The sequence below is a fragment of the Rhipicephalus microplus genome, chromosome 3 (genome assembly GCF_043290135.1).
Source record: "Rhipicephalus microplus isolate Deutch F79 chromosome 3, USDA_Rmic, whole genome shotgun sequence".
Classification (NCBI taxonomy): Eukaryota; Metazoa; Arthropoda; class Arachnida; order Ixodida; family Ixodidae; genus Rhipicephalus; species Rhipicephalus microplus.
Genome location: NC_134702.1, coordinates 237,608,548 through 237,633,824, shown reverse-complemented (window position 1 = coordinate 237,633,824; position 25,277 = coordinate 237,608,548). Strand labels below are relative to the sequence as shown.

At 45.1% G+C, this 25,277-nt stretch overlaps 1 protein-coding gene across 1 annotated transcript in view; it reads right to left on the bottom strand.

Moving 5' to 3' along the window:
* The window catches only part of LOC119169107 (ribosomal protein S6 kinase beta-1), a 151,087-nt gene that overhangs the window by 85,889 nt on the left and 39,921 nt on the right, over window positions 1-25,277 (bottom strand). Inside the window, exons 7-9 of the mRNA XM_037420218.2 lie at window positions 16,669-16,769; window positions 11,123-11,213; window positions 2,174-2,264 (exon numbers count right to left, since the gene is read on the bottom strand). Coding sequence (XP_037276115.1) covers window positions 2,174-2,264; window positions 11,123-11,213; window positions 16,669-16,769 — 283 coding nt within the window. The remainder of the gene's footprint in view (window positions 1-2,173; window positions 2,265-11,122; window positions 11,214-16,668; window positions 16,770-25,277) is intronic.

The window sequence follows — 25,277 nt, the reverse complement described above, 5'->3', positions numbered from 1 at the left end:
TTTCATCATCTGCAGAATCACTAGTTTTTCTTTAACTTGAAATCTGCTTGCAGCATTGCACTTATTGCTAATTGCACTGTCTAGCTGTGCAATATTTACTTTTTGATAAGCACTTTATGTTATATTGTCTCCGAAAACAATAGAGTGGCAGCATTGTGTATCTTCTAAATTAATTGACCGACAATAAAATTTTTTGCATATTTGAAGTCAGCAGGAGAAACTACATAAGCATGTATTCTAAGAGAACTTGTTGTTGGGCTAGTTGGTAGATCATTTCGAAAAGTTAATTAGAGCGCGAAAACTTGACACGATCACTCACACACGCACACACCCATGCATCAAACACACAGCGCTCACTTCCAACTGATTTATTCATAGCTCGAAGGCTTGAATATATACAGGACACATTGTGTGCACACACAACAAATTAACTTTTCGAAATAAGCATGCATATTCTCATCATGTTTGGTCCACAAATACAGTAAATATCTCCACACACCATGTCCCCCCTTAAGCCTACCAGACAATCCCGAAATAATGAGGGATGCTCTCAGAAATTCTGGTGCAGTTTGGGTAAAGCACTGTCAAGATGTGCAGTAAGCTGGCAACCTAAAACATAGAAAGAAAAGGGTGTGTGTGGCAATACGATTGAGACGCACTGTAGTGAAGAGGTCATGAATTTTCGACCATGTGGTGTTCTTGGACATGCACCAACATCTCACAATACACGGGGGGCCTCTTTCAATTAGTCTGCATCGAAATGAGACCACCATGGTTGGAATCAAACCCGCGACCTTTTGGTCTCCAGCTGAGCATCGCGACCACTGTTCTACCGAGGATGAACCGGACGATATCTGAGCTGCTGCCACTGCTATCACATCGCATTCCAAGTGGACCAAAGCAGCATCCAAAGCATATATCAACTGTAAGATAAGTTGGAGAACGCTGGAGCTTTGCTTTCAACTGTAGGACATGATAGCGTAACCTTTGCACGTCGCCTTCTCAACTGCTAGCCTAAACTGTGCCATGAGGAAAACAAACTACTGTCTGTGTAACATTGGCCGCTTCAAACTATTCTAGAATGCCTGTTGCAAGTACAGTTATGTGCCCACTACGCGTACGTAAGGCAACGCACAAACCTACGCAGCTGCTCACTTTGTGGATGCATCTGCAACTGATTGATTAAATATGCCTGACCACTTTGGAATGAGTAGGGATTTAAAACACCCCCTCGTACAATTCACATGTCTTGACACCTGGCATGGCTCTATGCTTCTGCTGCACAAATTTGGCGACTACATCAAGAATGTTGTGGGTTTCCTCTGTATGCAAGGACACTCCATACAAAGAATAGGACACAGCAAACGTTTAGAATATATTTAGTTTAATGCTCATTCTCCTGATAAAAACCCATCGCTAGTGCGTCTTACATTGACATAGCTCTATAATAAAGGCAATGAAAATTGTAGTGACAGTACGCCAGATCTGTAGTAACATCTCACCGGATATGTAGTAATCCGAATGACTTGGGGACCTTCACACCATACGTACCAGCATCGGTTGCTCCATCAACCGCAGCTGCTGCCCCTCGTTATAGCAACTGTCAATGGGTTAGTTTTGCAAGTACTTTTGAGGCACATGTGTGCGAGAGCACATAATACTTGGCAGGGAGCACGTCAAAGCCTTTTGTGGTGATGAGATCAAGCCACCTACACTGCTAGGTCACTGCCCAACTCATCACCAAGAAACCTAAACAAAAGTTTACCGCATTTAAATTATCCAGAAGAATACACGGATCCTGGTGTGTGTGTCTCATGCTTTCTGGAGCTAAAAGGAACACTGGCAGGAAAAAATGCAGAAGCCACAAATTTGATGGCACCGCTCTTGTAAGGAGAGCTCTTTCGCTATATGGTACTGATTTAGTGTTTTTCTCCACAGCAGTGCCAAGCAATAGTGTGGCTCTGCGGTAAAACACTTGCTACCACTCAGACAGCCTAGATTCAATTATAATTATCATTATTTTATTTGCATCTTTCAACTTTTTAGTTGCACGAAAAATTGTTTTTTCCTCAGAACTAATGACACCTAATGCCCCCACCAAAATTTCTGCGAAACGAGCTGCTTAACACTATCGTGTTAAAATGGGCACCGGCATGGACCAAAGGACACTCACCGCTCCTGTGAGCATGTCGTACATGAGAGCGCCTAGACTCCACCAGTCGACAGCCTTGGCGTGACCACTCCTGGTGAGGATTTCCGGAGCCCTGAGTAGCATGTATGAGGAGGCGTTCAGACATGCATCACAATCCGCCCATGTAGCATATAATATAGTATAACTGGGCACACTTCACCTAGCACATTCACTCGAACAAATAAAAAAAAAGAGCACTTTACAACCCGGGCTGTCGTCGCTTAACATAACGCAGGCAAAGCCATGTATAGAAATAAAAAAAAAAAGGAAGCAAATGAGAAACAGACAGTAGGAGATAACAAAAAAGAGAAAAAAATACAGAAAAGAGGAAAGAAAAAAAGCCAACAAAAAAAAGAAAGCTGCTCTGCAATTCCTTCAAGGTTGGCACCCCTGGGATGAAGCTGCCTTACTTTTTATTTTTTTTTTAACAGATCGTACCTGCAGTCCCAACCCTGACGTTACAATCACATACCGAAATTCAAGTTGCCTAAATAGAGCAATGATGCCTAATCTTTTATTTTTTTTTTTCTTACTGGACACAATGAGAAGTACCTCTCTTGTTATAACCGTGTGTGTTACAAAGTAAATACGGTATTACCGAGAAGGTATGAGTGGCCATTCCTTTGAATGCAATACTGTGAAGATTAAGGCAGTGCACCGTGGCATATGGATACAGCATAGCCCAGTTATAACAAAAATTAGCGGTAATCGTACGTTACTTCACTATAACCACTTTTTCACTATATCCAAACACTAAAAAAAAAAGTTGGAACATCAAGCAGACCAAGTAGCAAATTTTTATTTATACCCTCTGAAAAAAAGTGGTCGAGGGTTCCCTGCACAGGTTGCCCAAACGCGTGTTTTAGAACCCTGGCCTCAACAATGTCCATCAGAGTGCGATTGTCTGGTTCGAAACTGAAATACATACGCAGTACGTAGACAGCTGTGAGAGCTCTAGAGGTTACTAGCTGAGGTGCAGCAATGTCGTTGACTTCGGGATCCGAGGAGCTGCTATCGGCGATTGTTTCCTATTCTGAGACACTAGTGGCAAGTTAGTCGGTGGTGAGGTCCTCAGTTGCAATGAGATCTGCATTCGGAAGAGCAAAGCCCATGTAAACCAACCTGCTTAGGACAAGGCTTGCATTGCCAGCGGCCTCCCAAAGCTGCCCTAAGTGCATCACAGCCGCAGCACCAGCTGCTGCTGTTTCTTCTTCAGCAGCTCTGTTACCCCATGAGAAACCCACTTTTTGGAAACAATGAAGGATCGTTTGACACTTCACATCCCTCCAGGCTCCACTTCTGAAAAATATTGCCTTTACCAGTGCCGCTTTTAAGTCAGACGAGTTAGCTGTTCGGATGTCGATGAGAAGACGCTCGATGACATGGAAGCGATAGTGGGCTTTAAAGTTTGCAGTCATCCCCTGGTCCATCGACTGCATCTTGGGGGTTGTGTTGGGAGGCAGGAAAAGGACCTTGACAGCACGTAGATGTGCATTGACATGGGGTGCACTGCAGTTGTCAAGCAGAATCGGCATTTCCTGGCGAACTTCATCCAAAATGGCGCGTTTCACATTGAGGGAGGTATCACTGGACTTGACATTATTGAAGAGCTCGTTGGTGCACAGGGCAGGGCAAGCTGTTACCACGAGAAAGTCCAAATGCACTGTGATGACCCGCTTTTCACTAATGAACAGAGCTGAGCAAGCGTACGAGTGCTGCTCTTCAACTGTACTGCTATGTTTTCGCACGCGAACCATGCCAACCACGCGAACAAGCATGACAGGCGTAGGCAGGTGTCGCTGGTGGCGCCATGCCATGGAAAAAAAAGCAAATTAGGGGCGCAATGCAAGCTTTTTCACCACGACACGACACCACAAGCGAAACAGGGCTGGCGCAGCCCCGTGGGAGGCCCAAAGGCCCAAAGCGTGGGGTCGTGTTCTTGTGAAGCAAGCCAGGGAATGCAGTACGCAGTGTGACGAGATAAGATACCAGCAACCTTTTACCTGGCCGTCGGCCAGCCTGAAAAAAAAAATTGGAACTGTTTAATTGTTTTGGCGACCGTGTAATGCGATGAAACAAGCCTTCGCAAAGAGCCAAATAAAAGGGCAAATGATGCTGGGGGAGGCTGCCGGACGCCAAGAACCAGCATTCTTTTTTTTTACCGTTTTGATTCGTGTGAAAGCTCGAAAGGATGATGTTGATGGCATTTTTTTTCCCTTTTTCTTGGAAAAAAAAAATGCTTCGCTATATCGACTGAGGTGGCTTTATATACTTCATTAAAACGGGACTTAAAAGGCATTGAAAATGCAGAAACTACAAATGCAAGTCAGTATCGCTTATTTATAACTGCTATTTCACTGTAAGTGGGTTCGTTATAAATGGGCTACACTGTATGATGACATCATCGGACCATTAAAATCCAATCTTCTGAAATGTATCGTTACATGCTGACTGCCGTTTAAAAATTTATCGATAAAATATATAATTTTGAAGGCAGCACGTCCAGATCTGCATTATTACCAATAACGGACTGTACAAGACCAGAGTGAGATTGAGTGTTTATGTGAAGTCATCTCCTTCTGGACCACACAGCTCATGCTTCCATATACCACATACCGTATTTTCCCGCATAATCTGCGCCCCCGCATAATTTGCACACCACCAATATTTTGCTAGCTTTACGAAAAAAAAATACCCGCGTATTTTACTCTCTCTCAACCCGCCCGTGCCAGCTCACCGGCGCGCGCACGAAGAGCCTTGGGACCTTGAATGCCTTGCAGGGGCGCGCAGGACGCGCGCCTTGCCGAGCAGGCGAACACTGTTAAGGGGAGACGCGGGTCGAAAAGTCGCGGTTTTCCGGAAAACTTTCGCTTTTTTTTTTCCGGCTGTATTGGCATCCTTGGACTATAATCTATTACTTCTGAAAATATCAAGCTGAAATTCGCACGAGAAATTATCAAAAAATGCTTCCAAGTGGGCAGCGGTGACGCGAGAAATGCGCGAGAAAAAACGGCGAAGTTCGCGTCGTCCCGTCGCGAAAACGACACGTTGGCCGCCATTTGCAATCGTGCACGCATGCTGCGAAGGCCGTATCCTTCATAATCCACTAGTAGCCAGTCTCGTGCCTTCACGCAGAACAAACAAAAAACGAGAAAAACAACGCGTACATCACGCGTTTTGAATATCGCGGCACACAGCGCGAGGCCGCCATTGGACGGCGGTGCGCTCCACGCTCCTCCCCCTCCTATCTCTCCGGCAAAAGAGCGAAGCCTCGGACGTCGCGATCGAGTTTTTCTGCGTTTCTCTGCATTTTTGCGTCATGGCAAGCCCGAAGAAGTGCAGTCCAGATAATCGAAAGTTCAGAACTCGCCACAAGTATCGAGGGAAACGGCGTCGGACGCTTCGCAAAGCGACAGCGAACGACGATGTCGCCCCCGACCAACGCCCCGACGCTCCGACTTCGGATAGGCCTAACACCGTCACCGAACCCTGCGACAGTGGTTGTGAAATAGCCGCTGCCGTGGAATTCGTCAGTGCATCCCAAAGGAGGATTGGATTCTTCGAGAGTGAACGTAGACCGGTAGATGCTGCTACTGCGAACATGCTGCTTTGCGAAATCGATGCGCTGACGGCACTTGTGGCGGGTGCGCAATGCCCAACCTGCCGCGAACGGAAGCTCGGCGTGCGAGAGGCAGCTGGAAAGCGCAAAGGACTTTTGGCATAACTCGAACTGTGCTGTCAAAATTCTGATTGCCCTGAATCTGCACTTTCGTTCACGCACACGTCGAGACGTACTGCTTCGGCCGGGGACCAAGGAACGAGCGCTCGTTTTGACAGCGGCAGCTCGCGTGACAGCTTTGCTGTAAACGTGAAGGCAGTTCTGGCAGCACGCGCTATAGGCGCGGGCCACGACCAACTTTCACGATTTTGTGCGATTCTCGCTCTTCCGAACCCGATGCATCACAAGACATTCAACGGCATTTGCAAGAAGCTCCATGGTGCGGCGATGACGGCAGTGAGCAAAAACTTGCACCAGGCACGAAACATCACGAAGGACGCAGTCGGCGGCAGAGATGTGCCAGTCATGTTTGATGGCACCTGGCAGAAAAGAGGTCATAAAAGCCACAATGGAGTGGGCACAGTCGTGTCCCTGGACACGGGGCTCTGCCTCGATTTTGAAGTTCTTTCGAACTACTGCCATGCTTGCAGTATACACAGGGACCTTGGGGAGGATGAAGAGATATGGCGAGCTTTTCATCTTCCAGTTTGCCAAAAAAACACTGACTGCTCATCCCATGCAATGGAACCTGCGGCAGCTGTCAATATATGGCAGAGGACCTTGTCTTATGAAACTCCACTGCGATTCACCAGCTTCCTAAGTGATGGTGACAGCAAGGCCTACACTGCAGTCTGCGAGGCAAATGTATACTGTGACACCCCCATTGACAAAGAAGAGTGCACGAACCACGGTGCAAAGCGCTTGGGAACTGCCCTACGGAAATTGGCAACGCCACTGCCACGAGGCGAAAAACTGAAAGATGCGACAATAATAAAACTACAAACATATTACAAGATCGCCATCACGAGCAACAAGGACAGTGTCCGAAGTGTCCGAAATATGTACACTGCCATATGGGCATCGTATTTTCATTGCTCCTCCAGTGATGGTGCCAGTAGCCACAACTTTTGCCCCGCGGGACCAAATTCGTGGTGCAAGCACAAGCGTGCGGAAGCACTGGGGGAGCCTGCACCACGCCACACCCCACTGTTGACGAAGGCTCAAGGATTGGCAATTATGCCTATCTACAAGCGCCTTACAGAGGAGAAACTCCTTATTCGGTGCCTTCATGGCAAGACACAGAATGCAGCCGAATCGCTGAACAGCAAGATATGGCTGCTATGTCCAAAAACAAAGTTCGCCTCCAGAACAACTGTGGAGACAGCCACCGCTCTTGCTGTACTCTGGTACAACAAAGGCCACAGGGGCTTTGAAGAAGTGCTCGAAGGCATTGGAATTCTCCCCTCACAAGATCTGGCCACACATGGTGACCACTGTGACGTCATGCGCATCAGGAAGATGAACCTGAAGGAAACTGCAGAAGCGAGGGCACACCGTCGCAACACAGCGAAGAGAGCTCGTGTTGAGGACACTGACCGCAAGAGCCGTGAAGGACCAAGCTATGGTGCAGGGGACTTCTAGACACTTGCAGTGCATTCAAGGCAAGGTACTTTTCATTGTGCCCCAATTTGATGCAAAAAGAATGATTTCCTAATAAATGCCAACTTTGCGAACTTTCAAACTTGTTTTTCTCATTTTCATTTTTTCTGACAGTTTCACGTTTTCCGGGCAGCCTTTTAGAAACTTATATTCATTGTATAGTAACGAAACTTGGCACACATATTCTTCAACACATGCAGAATGCAAATATCTACTCTAAATTGCAATGCCTACCAGCATTAGTTGTGAAAATATTAGCTTATTGTTTCAAGGGAGATTGAAAATAATAAGTCATTCAATACAATTTTTTTTTTCTTGGTTCCAATATTTCTGTGACATATCTATATAGATATTTGCACTTTTCAATCTACCAAGAGTCAAATAAGATCAGACACAGTGCTTTTACTGAAAGTTTAGTACATAAATAGAGTGCCCGCAAAAAATGTAACTTTTTGCTATTGTTTATGGCATAACTCAATAATTATAGCAGCTACATGAAAAATGATTGCATATTTGAAATCTGTATGAAAAACCATACTAATAACAAACTTTTCAAGTCTCTATTACTAGAAATAAAAAAAAAACTTTTTCGAGGAGCATCTCCCCATAAACGGGCCGCGAGTGCGAAGCCCCTTTTTCCGAGGACTTCCTCTGAACTAGGTTCCCTACAACACCATACCCGCCAGAACAGAACCTCTCGAGCCTTCGCCTCCCTCCCCCTATCTCTGCGATCTCTACCATAAGAACATACGCTCGCGTCACGGCACGGACAACTTTCTGACTCAGAGGCATGCGAGTGCCTGTCGCGCCAACTGTTCCCTTCATTCTCTCCGACCGTGCTGTAACACATGCTTGGTTGATTTCAGAAGTTTGGATTTTGCCATCTGTCCATCAAGTTTTTACTGTTCTCTTTCGATGGCATATGGTAAATATATATAAACGGCAAAATTCAAGCTCGCTGCTGTGATGTTTGCCAAATAAAACTGGAACCATGCCGCCACCGAGCACTTCAGCGTGAACTGCAACGCATGACGAACGGTATGGGAGGGAGAAACGGGAGAGAGAACGGTATGGGAGAAAGCAGAGTATGCACTTGCTAATACAAGTTCTCTGCTGTTGAAAAAGGCCTTTGAATCATATGTGAATGCTTAGGTCCTTTGGTATCGCCATCTCGTGAGATTTGTTTCTTCCAGCAATGTGGAGATAAAGAAAACGGGGAATTCGAACGCACTTCACAGAACCAAGGACGATGCGCTTTGGGAGGGCAGTGACAGCGTCCGCGACGATTATTCTCAATCTGAACTTTCCATCGGCGATTCCGACTAGACCATGCATGACTGATTCTGACTAGTTAAAGTACGTTCTAATTCTGTGTAATTAGCAAGTATACTCCGTATGTGCTTCAATTTATGCTTTAGTGTATATACTGCACGTTAGGTCTATTGCACATTCTGTCGTATGTGTTCGCGAAATCCCCGTGTAATTTGCGCAACCTCTTCTTGGAGACCCAAAATCGCGAAAAAAAGTGCGCAACTTATGCGAGTAAATACGGTAGGTGGGGATGAAATTTCACAGTGCCATGCACGTTCCATTCATGGTAAGGTGAAATCAGAAACTTCAGGGCATGCACAAGCAAGCTGCGGAGCTTTCTTTCAGAGCATAAATAATGCACTTCAAGCTGTCGTACCCACTCAATTTAAGTTTGCTGAATCTTCGCTGGCTCTCAGCAAAGTGTGCAGCAAGTGCTTGCATTACATGCCTATCTAAGATTTGCACATTATGTACCACAGTGCACGATTTCCAAACATGACTAAAACTATTGCATTCAACTGCGTTCCTTATGTTAATCACAACCTTGTACACATATTTCCGGTTGAGGTGGCATGTTAATTAAACCTGCCTCTACCTGTGAAACCTCAGTCTTAAAAAGATTGCTGCATTTATGAACTGCGCAATCACAAGCGCATGCACCTAAGGACCGTGATGAACTTCTGTGTAGACTGTGACAATTCATCAGTGCCTACAATAGTACCATACTTTCCGGAGTACAGTCGAACCCTTCTAATAGAGACACTGATATAATAGACAAATGGGTAGAAGAGACACCGGTGTGTATACAATAAAAAACGAGTTGATAAGAAAATGCATACTAGGTACCCTGCTTATAAGAGGCATCTTATATAAAAGACAAGAATGGCTGCCTGGAGCATGCCTTATAAAGGGGTTTAACTGTACAAGACTTTTTTTTTGTCATTTTTCATCGGTGCGTCTTATGAATGATGCGTCTCATATACGCAAGAAGTCGTGCAATTCAATGAGACTACTATGTCAATATTTCATTTGGGAGTTCTATAAACTGAGCGCGAAAGCCTTCATCAAAAGATTGCTAGAGCAATGAAGCGGGTGTGGTCTTAGATGGTGGTGACTTGATATTCAAGCAGTGTGGCGACCACAGAGATTACGGCCGCAATACGCCAACTATGGTACTGCTCAAACTACTTGTCCTTCAACCAATCAATAAACCCACAGAATGGGGGCAATAAATAAAGAACGGTGCCACAAAGTTTCCTTGCAACATTGTAGCACCCACAATACCAGTTCAAAAACAAAAGTACCGCTTTGCTTTTACCGTTAGTTTCCACATGAGGCAGTGCTCCAGTCCTGCAGTAGTCGCTGGCTCCAACATCCAATCGTCATTCACGTTTTGTATATTGTGTGTGTAGGTGTGAAATGTGAGGTGTGATTGTTGTTTGTGTGTTACCACGAAGCCTCGTAATGCAGTAGTAACAACACCAACAACGTGCTCGAAATCGCTTTCAACATCGCTTAAGAGAGTTACTCAGATGCTGACAACGTAAACCCCCTGAAGCCATGAACTGAGGCAAGAAGCGGAAGAACTTTTAACAGCGCATTCACGAATGTGGTTTTGGATCTTAAGGAATAAACATTGGTTTTCTGCCCCTTATGACAGAGTCATTTACCAGTTTTATACTGCTGCTTGGAGACATTCATGACTGTGTGTGACTACACATTTCATTATTTTATGACATTTACAATGTGAGAAATAGGAGTCTTATACAAAGGTGTAATATATCCTTTTAAACTGCGAAAGTTGTAAAAGTAGGGGCGCGTCTTATATACAAAGGTCCGACTTCTGCACCAAAAAATACAGCAATATTTATAGCAATTATGATTTTCGCTACTTTTGTTTTGCAGTTGACAATAAGGGCCAGCAGAACACATGACACTACAAAAAGATTTCGGAGCCTACTTGTTCAATACCGACATAAGAATGTTGAAAAAGAAGTAGGAATCTGGCACACCTTTCTCCCGACCACAAGATGCAATACCAAGCGTTATAATAATTGACATAGAAAATGACAGCACCTCGGACACTTCACAGCTACTTTTCATTAGCCTGACCTGTCGCAAATCATGCTCGGACTCGATGTGCCCAGGAGTCACAAGCAAGCAGACAAAATGCATGGCACTTTCTAGGGAGAGAAGCCTCTGCCCCTGCTCAACAGAAGGCCATAGCTATAATTTGCCATGTAGAAGACATGCGACTGCAAACCTTGAAAAAATCACTGCCATGCCATTACCATTTATAATGACAAACCATTCACTTTATTCAATAAACAGAACATAATTAAGGTTGACACAAGGGGGCCCAGCTATGTCAGCAGCAAAAAAACAAGATGGTCGCCACTCACATGTACTCTATTGTGCCACAAAATGTGTGCGTCATAGCACCGTCCTGGATTGACTCCTTGCAAAGTCCAAAGTCTGTCAGCTTCACGTGGCCTATAAAGAGCAATGAATGAGGCGAAATAGCACAGTTAAAGTAGCTGTAGAAACAGCACTCAAGGGTTTGCTCTTGACATTCAATGAACAGAACCTGGATGCAATGGCCAACAATGTTCCTTCCCACTTAATATTCATTTCTATGTCAAAGCCACAAAGTGATACTGAGGCATGCCATAGTGGGGGTTTCCGACCATTTTTGAGCACACAGCCTCCTTTTATCGCACATCTCAATCTGGACAAAAGTGCTCCTTTATATCACCCCCTCCCCCCTCTTGCAGTTGTTCTATTATCGGTTCAGCGAGTCACCAAGCTACTGCAACCGTTTTCCTCTTCTAAATTAACTCACTTTTAATGTGCAGCTATATATCCCCAAATAGTCACTATAAAAACCTAAGCCAGTTCTACATAGTGAGAAATCTACAGAAACAGCGGAGCTATGATTCTCCTCTGTCTCCCTTGCAATTTTCTGTGATGTTTTTGTGAATTTGTGAGCATGTCTGCAATTATGTTACATATAGTGAAATCCTGATCATACAACTTTCAGGGGACCATGCAAAACCACCATATAATCTGGGTGTCGTATAATTAAAAAAAACTAAAAATATAGGCAGTGATGCTCAGCCTTGCCCAATAAACGGGTACAGACTGCCTGCATAAGCCTACGGCCTGACCTTGTGCTTCTGCAAGGAAGGTACCGTAATTACTCGCGTAATGGACCCATCTTTTTTTCAAAAACTTGGCACTAATTTCAGGGAGCGTTCATTAGAAGAGAAAATAATATGGCGGGAGTTATCGTAGTTACCCAATTCCAACACAGACCTTTCTTTGGGAAAAATGAACTACCTTAAAATCACATGCTCACTATATTCAGGTTAATAGAACAACCAATCTATTGTGGAAGCAGCCACAGCTGAAAAGAACCTTATACGCCACACACGCATGGTAATCAGTACAGGCGTTTAAACTGTGCCATAGCTGTATAGCTGTATTTTTGTTTTGGGGTCGTGCAAGTCCAGTGCACATTGGAATTGGGCGCCCGTTGAAATTTGGTAAAAATAGTAAAAGAGTCATTTTTGCGTGGTAGTATTGAGAAACTCGCTGTCCAATCACTCCTGGCCTTGAGGCCAGAGGCAAAAATGCCTCGACTGCGGAGCCTCTCAATATATTTGAGAACTTCCCTCTCCACAAGAGGAAACATTTTTAGGGTCACAAAATGCGTGAATATTTTTTTATGGCCCGAAGCTTTTTCCCTTGTTTTATCCAGTAAGAAACACACACAGATCAATGATGAAGTATCAATCCAGTCACTCAGTCGCCATGCTCCAGCGCATGTTCAACTAACTGAAAGTTTAAAGCCAGCAATGTAGCCAGCGCACCGACTCAATGTACCTTAAGGAGCAGGCGCAGGCATCAAACGAAGTTCTCTGTGAGAACCAGACAACTAGGGTGTTTCGATGGCAATGTTAATTTGTACGCTAGTGTAGAGGCGCCCTGGCGACAATAAGAACGCTGCGTCAGATAGCAGCACAAGCACGTTGCGGGTACACATTGGCTGCGAGCACATTGCGGTTGCACCTGTTTGCGCGGTTGCTCTTTGTGTTTTCCTTTGTTTTCATGCCACTGTGCTTTTGTGATGCTATAAGCAAGGAGGTTTCTTCTGCGTTTGATAGATGGCAATTCGCTACAAAAGATCAGTTTTTAAAATTTTCACCCATATCAGTCGCACTCGCACTGCTCGCAACTGTTTAGCATGTTTGTTAAACTGTTCCCAACATTTACTGCATCGTCGCCTTGTGATACAATGGCTGATTTACATTATTTAAAGTATCAGACACTGCTATCCTTCTGAAATAAAATGAACAGATAAAATAAAAAGTTTTTTTCATGAAACAAAGCGGGAGGTTGGTTTCTAATAAAAGTCAGTTCATTACGTGAGTAAATAAAATATGCTATATATAATTATTCTTGCCAATGCCAGCATTACTAAATTGAAAGATATGCGAGTGAATCTTCATTCTGCACTTGTAAAATCGAATCCAATGCACACCTTTCTCCCGATTGAGCCCAAATAATGCCTGCGTGTGAAAATTCAACTGAAACCACACTTGCAGCAGCCTCCCATCAGAAGAGTCAGACACCGTGTCGTCACCATCACATTGTGGCGACAGACCAAAAGCTTTCATAGCATGCTTTCGTGTGGGACTAAGCTATGCGCCAAGTAATTTGTTGCCTTGCGAAGTGCAAGTAGTGATGTCCCGCTATTATAATGAAAGTTGACGTCAGGTGAAAGTGATCTTGCACGGTGAAATTAGCTGCATCATGCCCTTTTGCGTGCTCAAGGCCTGTCAATGCGAGTGCCACAAACAAAGGTAGGTGATCAGCTGTATGATGATCAGCCCGAAAACATGACAATATCGGGGTCTTAGAGATGAGCTTTTCGGCCAGCTGAAGCTATTCTGTGAGGATAGAGCTTGTCTAGGTAACGATGCTGGACATGCATGACATGCATGCGATTAAGACATCCGCTCTCCCTCTCTTTTTTTTTTTTTTGAAATGAAATGAACAGATTTTATTTCTGGAAAGATACAGGAAAACTTCCATTTTCTTCCCTTTACTTCCCTTTTCTAATCATCAACCGAGAGTAACACAAGTTCATATTTTGCACTTGTGAATGTTTGGTGGATGTTCTATTTGAGTAAAGTGTTTTTTTCTTTCAGACAGAATCTGAACGTCGTAAGATGCGGGGTCTGCGTAAAACTGCATCATATAACTAAGGTTTTTAATACATTACTTCTATAAGGACTTTGCAAAGACCAAATCAATTAGTCACACAATGCGGGTCGCAATGAAACCGGGGGATGTACAATTGAAGTTCCACTTTTATGCAGTCGAATCTCATTTTTTCGAACATGCTTAATTCGAACTTCCGGTTAATTCGAACTCACGATGAGGTCTCGTCAAAGCTATGTGTATTCCAATGGGCCGAAACCCCCGCCAATTTCAACGCGCAAGCACTTGCGACGGCTAATTCGAACATACCGCGCTCCGAAAATGCTCTCAGCACCCCGCCCAATTACGTGGCGCCACCTGCGCCACCTCAACGCTGCGGGCGAAAGAAATTATAAGAAAAGGCTGCAGTGAAATGCTTGCTCTCTCTCAAATGCCGATCGGCGACGCGCCCATGTCACGCTTCTCCCTTTTCCGTCCCTGCCACGTAATGACCCTTCTCCTTCCAACACCGCGCACGAAGAGAGAGCAGGGAAAAAAAAAAAAGAAAGCTGTCGCTGGGTTGAATGAATGTGTGGTTGAAGGAAAGGAAAAAGGCACTAGGGAGTTTTAGTGCTGGGTACGCATTCTCTTGGGGCGTTGCGGGCTTGGGAGCGCGCGGCGTTGCGTGCTCAACCCATACCCAACCGGAATGCGTTTTAGTTGGCGCCTTGGTGGCACACACGCAAACGCAAGCCGCACGAAGTTCACACGCGCTCGCAGCGCCACAGCGTCTTGTCGCGTAAGTATTATTCAAGTCTTTTTATGATCTAAAATGTTAAATTAAACATACATAGTGATCAGGACACTTTTTTTATTGTGTACAGTAATCTGGTATACGCAAAAAAGTGAAAAATACAAGGTTACCGTAACGACAGTGTCGACATCTTGTGACACCGTGCAACCGCAGTCATGAACATGTTAGCTTACGTGTAATGTTTTTGAGGTGAAAATGAATAAAAAGGTTACTCATTCGTAATATTGTTGCTGCGCAGTTTTTGCGCCAGATGTACAATGCACAATGTTTCTGCGATAACAAAGTTGTGGTTGTCTGTTTCACTATGGCCACGCTAGATGGCGCCACCTATTCAGCTGGTCGGGGGCTGGCATATGTTTTTCAGTTTCTATGTTCCAGGCCATTCTAGCTTTGTAAATCTGGCTGAAACCGTGTAATCGCTATAAGTGCTCGCACTTTGGCTTATTTTAACTCGACGACTAGAGTATCCGCAGTGCGGATACCGTGAGTTCTTGCGAAGGTGGACCGTGCGGACGCATGGCCCCATCGCCTCAGCGATCTTGCGACGCATCTGTTTGGGGTTTCGCCCATGCGCAATACCATCGCCCCAACGTCCTGGGTACGCAAGCCGCTTGGGTACCCAGCACCAAAACTCCCTACTATCTTCTACAGCCCTTGCTCCTTGCGGGAGCACGGCTCTGCGCCTTGAGGGGGGGGGGGGGGGTCTGGCACGTAGGTGCTACGCTTCCCCCTTTTCCGTCCCTGCCACATAACTCTTCTCCTTTAAATGATGCGCGCGAAGAGAGCAAAGAAAAAAAAAAGCTGCCATGTAGCGTTGGTTTGCTCTCAAATGCCGATCTGTTTCTCTCCGCGTAGAGACGCTCCTCCTTTCTCTTTCTCGTCACCTGCTGGCCGTGCTGCGGCTGCGTACGCTACGCAGTTGTTGTCGTCATCTTTAGAAAGTGTTGGCGCTGGACATTTGCGCGCGTAACTTCTCTTGCCAGGAGAATGCTGAAGCCGAAGTAGAAATGCTTTGCAAGCTGCGTGCGAAATTGACTCGCTGCAAAGCAAACGTGTGCAGATGCATATCACCAATTACGTCAATTAATAACGGATGTCCCGTGATTTGTGAATAAATGTAATTCTTGGGAAACTTCCCCCTCCTGTGTTAGCTAAATGCACATGGCCCACTGCATGGAGAGCCCTCCTTTTATTTATCTTTCATTAGTTCGAACTCCTTTTATTTCGAACAAATTTTCGGGCCCTTTCAAGTTCGAATTATCAAGATTCGACTGTAGTAGAGGTGCAGAGGTCACACACAGCAACTTACGTCCATAGTCACTCTCAAGTTGCTTGTTCTCTGTTTCACTGTTTCCCTACCGCCTCGATTGCCACAGCTAGGGCGTCTACAGGTGCATGCGAGAACCAGAGCACGACACACAGTGCGGACGCTCATCTGTCTTCAAGCCCGGACCAACAAACAGCCCCACCGTTGAAATTGATTGATTGAATTGTAGGGTTTAACGTCCCAAAACCACTATTTGATGATGAGAGATGCCGTAGTAGAGGACTCCGGAAATTTTGACCACCTGGGGTTCTTTAACGTGCACTCAAATCTGAGTACCACCGTTGAAATTGCCCGTTTTAAAAGATTGGATGCAAAACCAAAGTGCTCTTGTGACAATGGCAGTCCACTGTAGGAGCCTGTGCCAGAAAGTGGAGAGATAGTGTGTTCTTATGCAGTTTAAATAATCTAGAATACCATAGTGCTGTTTGCCAACATTGCAGTCTTTCTAGCAAGAGAAACAATTCCAACAGAACAGAACGGGCATTTTATAGGCAGGTAGTGGCAACGAAGCAGGGCCATGATTTTGTTTTCGCACTCTGAAGCCATGCGCGACGCTACTGAACGTGTACACAGTCAAGTCAGAGTGGCGACTATGAGCTCACCATGTGCATCGAGCAGGACATTTTCGGGTTTGAGGTCCCTGTAGATGATGCCTTCACGGTGAAGGTGCTCTAACGCAAGCACTATCTCCGACAGGTAGAAGCTGCAAAAAATCAAAATGAACACCGATTGAAAACGAAAATTGGGGAATCCTTAAACTTCGCCTTTAAGAGTTGAATGCGACAGCGATATTTTGTCCATAGTGCATACTTCTAACATTTAGTGCATGATATGATTTCGAACTTGCTATGCACATATTACATGCTTTAAGGAAATAGGTGCAGTAACCTGTGTGCATTTTGTAGTGGGGTACGTGCTTTCAGCCATGGAGCCATTATGATAATCACATATTTTGGCGCCTGCTGGCAATGAATGCTTGTACCACGCATGCAATATTTCATACTGTATTGTGAAGCATTTCTACAGAACACACGTGTTTGTAAAGCATGATAATTACTTTCACTGCATTTCCAAGCAGAGGAAGTTATTTTCACTGTATTCACAAGCAGACGAGTGGTTGTTTGGTGAACACCCGCTTGCCAGGCAAACGACCCGAGTTCGATCCCCACTAGGATTCAGAATTTTTCATTAAGTATTTTATTTGCATCTTTCTCAATTTTTGGTTACGCACAAGATGATTTTTTGCTCACGAGTCACTACCAATAACACCGATGGCGAAATTTCTGCAAAACGAGCTCTTTAACGTTATTGCATTGAAAAAAACCAGGCACATGCTTCCACTGAATGTGCACTAAGGCGTGAGCTCCTTTAATTACCTACAATGACTGCACCAACAGCTTACTCGGACACTTGCAGATCACTTTCTAGAATGCCGGTGAAAAGGAGGCTACAAAAACATGTCATGACATGTGTAACTGTGTGAAGTAGGCACAGCTTGACAGTGCTTCCGTGGCTCCAATGAGCAGGAATTACTAGTTCAGCTGAGCTTGCTACTTGTTAAAATTCTGTATTACCCTTAACAACATTGAGAATGGCTAAAATAATTAAAAATATAAAATACAGTATAGGCCACTCATAGCGCAATGAACCAGGAACAGCACGAGTTATACGAAGTTCGCGTTTGCGGCCGGGAAATCAACAATGATGAAAACCTGCAGCTTCTGAACTCACTCGCAGCAAAGGCGAAAGCTGACATCATAAAGACGTAAGGACGATGTAGCAAATGCGATGTCTAGGAAGCTCGATAACGACCCCGCTTTTGCCAGTAGGAAACTGTTAGGCGCAGTTGAAAAGAACATCACACATGCCATGTTGAGCCGCACACAGCCAGAGCCACGCTAGTGATGCTAGTAAACTATAGCCGCTTCGGCGCTTGTGCAAAGGTCGTTATTAGTCACAGAGGCAACCGCCTTCCTTCCTTACTCAGCGGCTCCATGCAGCGTGCCCAAGTCTTTTTATTGCGATAGCAATCATATGGACATTCTCGGCTGGATTTTGCCACCGGCGCCGGCGCCGCCGTCACTTGCTGTATATTTACACGTATCTATACATATATGAAAATGCAAGAAAGAAAAAAAACAAACACTCTTGCGCGCAGGATCGAACGTAGGACCTTTGCGTCGTGAAAGCGAGGCGTTAACCAAACGGCAAGTTATTCATATCTACCACTTACCGCTGCTCACGAGCATCACAGGGGGAATTACAGTCTAATCTCATTAATTCGAACATGCTTAATTCGAACTTTCGGTAATTTCGAACTCACGATGAGGTCTTGTCAAAGCTATGTGTATTCCAATGGACAAAAACACCCGGTAATTCGAATGGCCAAGCACTTCTGACAGTTCATTTGAACATACCCCGCTCCGAAAATGCTCTCAGCACCCCGCCCAATCCAGCCGCGGCACCTGCAACACCTCGACGCTGCCCGCGAAGGAAATGAAAAGGAAAGAAAAGGCTGCGGTGGAATGTTTGCTCTCTCTCAAATGCCGATCTGCGACACGCCCGAGTCACGCCTCTCCCTTTTCCGTCCCTGGCACACAAGGACCCTCCTCCTTCCAACGCAGCGCGGGAAGAAAGAGAGGAAAAAAAAAAGAAAGCCGTCGCTGGGTGAATGAATGTGTGGTTGAAGGAAAGGAAAAAGGCACTATCTTCTGCAGCCCTTGCCCCTTGCGGGAGCACGACTCTGAGCCTCGAGGGGGGGGGGGGGGGAGGGGTGTATCTCCCGCACCGGTGCTACGCTTCCCCTTTTGCCTTCCCTGCCACGTAACCCTTCTCCTTTTAAAGACGAGTGCGGAGAGCAAAAAAAAAAAAAAAAAGAGAGAGAGAGAGAGAGAAAAGGTCGATTTTTCTCTCAAATACCAATCTGCTTCTCTCCGCGTGGAGACGCTCCTCCTTTCTCGTCACATGCTAGCCATGCTGCGGCTGCGTAGCGGAGAGCGGCGTAGCAGAAAGCGGGAGGCTCTGCTACGCAGCGGTCGTTATCGTAGTCTTTAGAAAGTATCGACGCTGGACATTTTCGCATGCAACTTTTCTTGCCAGGAGAATGCTGAAGTCGAAGTAGAAATGCTTTGCAAGCTGCGTGCGAAATTCGTAGACTCGCTGCGATGCAAATGTGTACAGACACGCATCACCGATTACTTTAATTAATAACGGATGCCGTGTGATTTGTGAATAAATGTAAGTCTTCTTAAATTTCCCCATCGTGTGTTAGCTCAATGAACATTAGCCCCTGCATGGAGAGCCCTCCGTTTACTTAGCTTTCATTAATTTGAACTTCTTTTAATTGGTATTAATTTTCGGGTCCCTTCAAGTTCGAATTATCGGGATTCAGCTGTATGTTTTTAGCATTACCAGCAAGATGCCGCAATGAGGGCACGTCGCCACATCGCGCGGCTGCGCCCGCTCCAATCTCCTACGTGTACTTTGCCCAGCTAAGAGAAGAAGAGCGACACTACCTCGTGCGCCCTTATCTTGCGGGGGTGAGAAGGGAGGATCAAAAGTCTCGGCTGGCCTTGGGCTTTAACTGGAACTATTTTGATGTAGTTACCTGGCGCACGAAGGTCACTGCAATCATTGCAGTCTCAGTTTGCGAAAAACGCACACTTTTCAGACACAGCGAAGTAACAGATGAGACATCTGTGTGCATCCGTACCTGTGAGTACGTTTTGTGCGTCATTTGTGCATGAGAAACGCGGGGCACGCTTGGATCTGCTGTCCATTCTGCACGTGACCTTTCAATTTGTTGCTATCACATTCATTGCCGCGCGTTTCCGGCAAGGCTGTGACTTTTTTCTCCTTTCTTCCTTCCACCTTCGTAACGACCTCGTTGCTCACTCCGCAGCGGCACACATAGCACACCTCTTTTCAGATGCGCACTCGCTACCATGTTTGCCACCAAGATCTTTCGGCCCTCGCATTATAACAGGTCTTTCACCTTGGGGGACTGCACAATAGGCAGCATGCGTATACTACATGGGGTCCTATGCGAGGGTTAGCGACAGTCGAAAAAGACTATGTCGTAACCGGTTCGGGACTGTAAGCTGTTACAATATAAATGGTCTACACTGTACAACACAACTTACTGCAATTTATATGACAATCTTATTGAAAACAAGCTGATAATGAAACCGAAGAAGGTATGGGGAATATTAATTGTACTTTTTTAAGTGCACTTTTGCGATATAATTGTGACATAGATTTGAAGATATTGAAGAGGACGAAAAGTCAACTTTCCGCCAGCTGGGACTGAATCTGCCACCTTTGGATTATGTCTCAGATGCCCATATAATTGAGCTATGGCAGCGGTCGTCCTCTCGTCCCCTCACCAGGTGCACGCAAGCATGGGAGTGCTCATCGGCACCACTCTTAGCCACGACTTCAAGGGTTGAACACTTTTTTTTTGCCAGATGACATCAGATAGCACATGAAGCGTGCCACATGACATCGAAAAGAAGTTTATAAATGTGGTCATTTCAAAAATTGTAATAGTATAACTTGCCACACCAGAAGACCTAGTATTTCTTTGGTTTCAATTGAGGTATAAAGCTGATTTTTAAACAGAGCACCACATCATGTCAGTTGCACCTTATATGGACCAAAGTTATTTTCTCGAATTCATTTTTTTTTTTTGTGAAATTTGCAAGGTTGATTGACCTGAAAATATTTTTAACACAGAATACACCAGTCACAAAATAAGTATTCATTACTCAGATATTCACACATAGGACTATAATAAAAGGGAAAGAAAGCCAACATGACACATTTTAGTGAAACTTCTGGAAGTGTATGTGATAAAAAAAACGATGCCAGGCCTGCGCAGAATACGCAGCGCAGTTACAGCCAAAGGTGGAAGAGCGGCCTTTCACAGTCTTTTTTCAACACTCTTTATGTAACTGCTACAAGCACACGTGCATGATACCCACTATAATTTTTGTGCAGTGGGGAGGCATTCACTAGGCTATCCCTGGTTATTATTCCACGAAGTGTGGTACCCGCTACACACTGGCAAGAAATATTGTGCAATTTTTTTTTATTTTCTGGCTAACGAAGAATTATGCCTGAAGCTTTTGTAGCTGGTTGAAGCATTCGATGGCCTACTTGTTATGCAATTCACATTGCGTAAAGCCTGGTAATTCATTTGCTGTTCTGAAACGCTTTATTACGCATATTAATGCAATTCCCTTCCAGACATCAAGCCAGCCTAAGGCCAGCTTGTACAGAGTTTCAAGTCCTGTCGTAGAATACTGGGATGGCACACAGAGGACCCGGGTTCAAATCCCATTGCATTCTTGGTGTTTCTCATTTACTTTTTTTTATTTTTTTGCGCAATAGTGGCCACGGACACCAACGGCGGACAACTGCAGCATACGCGACCCTTGTGATCTTAAATAAATTTCACAGTAAAATTACAGTACAGTCGAACCTACTCATAACGATCCCAGATATAATGATCTATCAGTTATAACAACCATATTTCAGTGTGCTTACGATTTTCCCAAGCTACACATTGAAACGGCATCCACATGCAACGATTGTTTTTCAAGGCCTCCCACTTTTACAACTAACACTTTCAACACAGTCATGGTAAAAATATAGCCCATGTGAAGCAAAAAAAAGTTACAACAGGTATTATAAAGCATGCAAGAAGCACTTCCTCGTGTGTGCTTTGCTGCATTTTACTCGCAACAACGATATCATATGATATCATAGACTGCGGCGAGCACTGCATGCATATTTTGGGCACTGCAAGGGAGCTCGTTCACTTTCCAGGCTTTTTTTCACTAGCAGAATGGCAGTGCGAAAAAATAAAAAAATATTAAGAGGCAGTATAAGTGCTTGTCAGCTATCGCATAGTGAACTTTTCTGACGCCATTCTCTACATCCAAGACCATTGACAATTAACCAAACACTGTCTTCAAACGCAAACAAGCCATATGTGCAAGAAGCAAAACTTATTGTCGTATAAATGTTCACTGCGGAGCTCTACTCGCTGATGCCACAATCAACTGGCATCTGCCATTACCGAAAGGTCTTCCACCTTTCGGCAATGGCAAATGCCAGTTGATAAATGATAACGACTTTCACGTGATTGCGGCAGTGGCTTAACGAATAAACATTAGAAAAGAGCAAGGTGGCGAGTTGCGATGAGTGTCATTTTGACTACCATATTTACTCGCATAATGGGTGCACTTTTTTTTTTTTTTTTTCAGAAAATCCGGCCCGAAGATTGCGTTGCGCCAATTACGCGGGGTAAAATTTTCTATTGACATGTGGGGTTTCACGTCCCAAAACCACCATATGATTATGAGAGACGCCGTAGAAGAGGGCTCCGGAAATTTTGACCAGCTGGGGTTCTTTAACGTGCACCCAAATCTGAGCACACGGGCCTATAGCATTTCTGCCTCCATCAAAAATGCGGGGTAAAATTTTTGAAAATTTTTTTACTCAGTTCTCGCGCTTTAAATCTGAACATTTGTCAAGTAAAGGGTTACTTTTTCGTTTACTGATTAATTCAGCATAAAACAAACATACCTATGTAACTTTTAATGAACAAACTAGAGCCATCAACTGCACACACACACATAAAATTTATTTTCACAAAAGTCATAGGTGTGCCTCCTTTTCCCCATTCGGAGTCCAAGACGGAGAGCACACATTCATCCTCGCCAAGCGGGGATTCGTTTTCGGTGTCCAAATCATCCGCACCCCACAACAAGTCATCCTCACTCGCATCCAGTGCGTTCAAGATACCCGTCTTCTTGAAGCTTTTCCTGGCGACTTCGTCGGAGATCGCCTGCCACAGTTCCACGATCCAAGCATACAGCATTTCCACTGGCGGCCTCTTAATCTTACCACCTGGAGTCAGCTGATGTCCTCCAGCCATTCAGGTGGTGTACAGCCTTTGAACATCGTCCTTGAAAGGCTCATTCAAGGACATGTCCAAAGGCTGCAGTATCAATGTGAGGCCACCCGGAATCACTGCCAGACCTGTGCGCAGCTCCTTTAGCTCATCTCGTACGCGGTCTACTAGGTCCCTATGAAAACTGTCCAGGACAAGCATGGACCGGAACAACAGACCACCCGGCCGCCAACCTGAGACTGTTTTCACTCAATCCAACATGAGTTACGCGCTCATCCAGCCTTTTTCCGGGACTCTGACGTAGATGCCTTGAGGGAAATTTGCCTTTGGAAGTGTCTTATGTTTAAAAATAACATAAAGGTAGCTTGCGCCCATCCGATGTCACCTCCAGCATTATGAAGCATCGTTGTCTATGAGCACCAGACGCTCTGACAATGACTCCGTGAACTTTTCTCCTCCACTGTCCTGTTCCCCGACATATCAAAGCAAAGGGGGGTCTGATCAGCGTTACCGATCTCAAACAAAATGAAGTCTTTCTGCTGTCGGAGCTTTATAACGAAACGGTGGAAGTCCACCCTATCGTCCTCATATGCTACGGGCGAGGGCTGGCACAAGGTGGTCCGCCTTCACAGTGCAAGGCCATGGAACCGTATGAAAAGAGTTGTCCATACAGAGCTGGCTTTGAACTATTTTGCTTTGATGCGCTGTGCTCAGGCTATTCTGCGCGCCTTAGTCTGCACAATATCCAATGACACAGCACAGACGTCTTGCCGTAGCTCCTATATATGCCGGACCAGTTGCTTTTCGAGGTTCGAATACCTGCCGGTCTTGGCACCGTGGAAAGCCCGTCGTGACTTCTTCGTTTTCCTAAGTTTTTTTTTCTTGATCCCTCCAGTACCGAATACTGGCTTCTCCAACACCGAAATGCCTGCTTGCAGCCCGGTTGCCATGCTGCAGCGTGTACTCCCCTGCCTTCAGTTTAAAACAAGCCATGTAGCTTGCGTACTTCCCCATGATGGAACCAAAGTTGAATACACAACCACAACATACGCATACCACTTGAAAAAATGGTGTTTTTTTCTTTCTCTGATAGTGGTGATGGCAATCGAGCCCCCGGCATTGTACACGTGACCTCCAAGGAGCACGGCGATTTTGGGAGTACAAGCAATTCATAGAACAGTGGGGTTTTTTTCTCCTTTTTTTCCCCTTATGGACACTTTTATTTTTTTTCAAGCTTTATTTTGACAAACACGTTGGTTAGGTCATTGCACTTTTTTTTTTTTTCTCGTCGATTTGCCTTCTTTTTTTTCTTTAGGATATGGGGACTGCGCTCCAACTGTGCCGTTGGAGGGTAGAATCGTTTCTGATCGCGGCCAAGTTCGGGGTGCGCCTATTATGCACGGAGTTGTACAAGATAGAATATTCCGCAACCAAACTAGGGGTGCGCCTTATGCGAGTGCGCCGATTATGGGAGTAAATACGGTAATTGCCGACAACCTTATCACAGTAATTTGCAGATATCTGCTGATTTGCACATGTTTAAACTGCGTGGAGTGACGATGGTGCAAGCGCATCATGTTGTTGTTCGCCGCGTCGTGCGAGGCCACTTGTGCATTGCTTGTACAATGCAATTTCTTCGTCGTGTTCAACAAACAGGCTACTCACCGCACTCAAGCACGATCCAGAGTGAAGCATGCACGAAGAATGCACAAATGCACGCAGAGTTGGACTGCAAACAGTCCAGCATGCAACAGCGAGAGCAGAGCAAGTGGCGTGCTGCGCTACTAGCCAGGAATGATGAGGAACTAGCTTCGGTTGAATGGAGCGAGTTCATTGCAAACGTGGTTTAATTCATTTGTGAGAATACAGAGGGTGTCTATTAGCATGTGAAAAGGCCTAACCTCCACCAGAGGGGCTACTAGGACTTGGTCGCCCGTGATCATGCTTTTTTGGAGACAAGTTTTTCTCGCCTGTGGCCAATAAAGGTGCTTTTTTTCCTCATAAATCTTTTTTTCCGAACTCCTGAGTATTCAGACTTTTCAGAAGTTTTCAACGAGTCCCCGCAAATGGTTGGCAACTATAATTCACTGTTTTCAATGCAAGAAATCACCACGCTTTTTGCAAGAACTTTTGAGATGGCTGCCAAAATGGCAGGGATGTTTAGCGGGGAACGATCGGAAGGAAAGATGCTAAAATACAGCAGCCATGGCAACATTCAGGTCAGTGAATTTATAGTGCAGGCCAATAGCCATTCGTCTTCTTACACCAATGCCGGTTGAAAGCAGTAGTCCT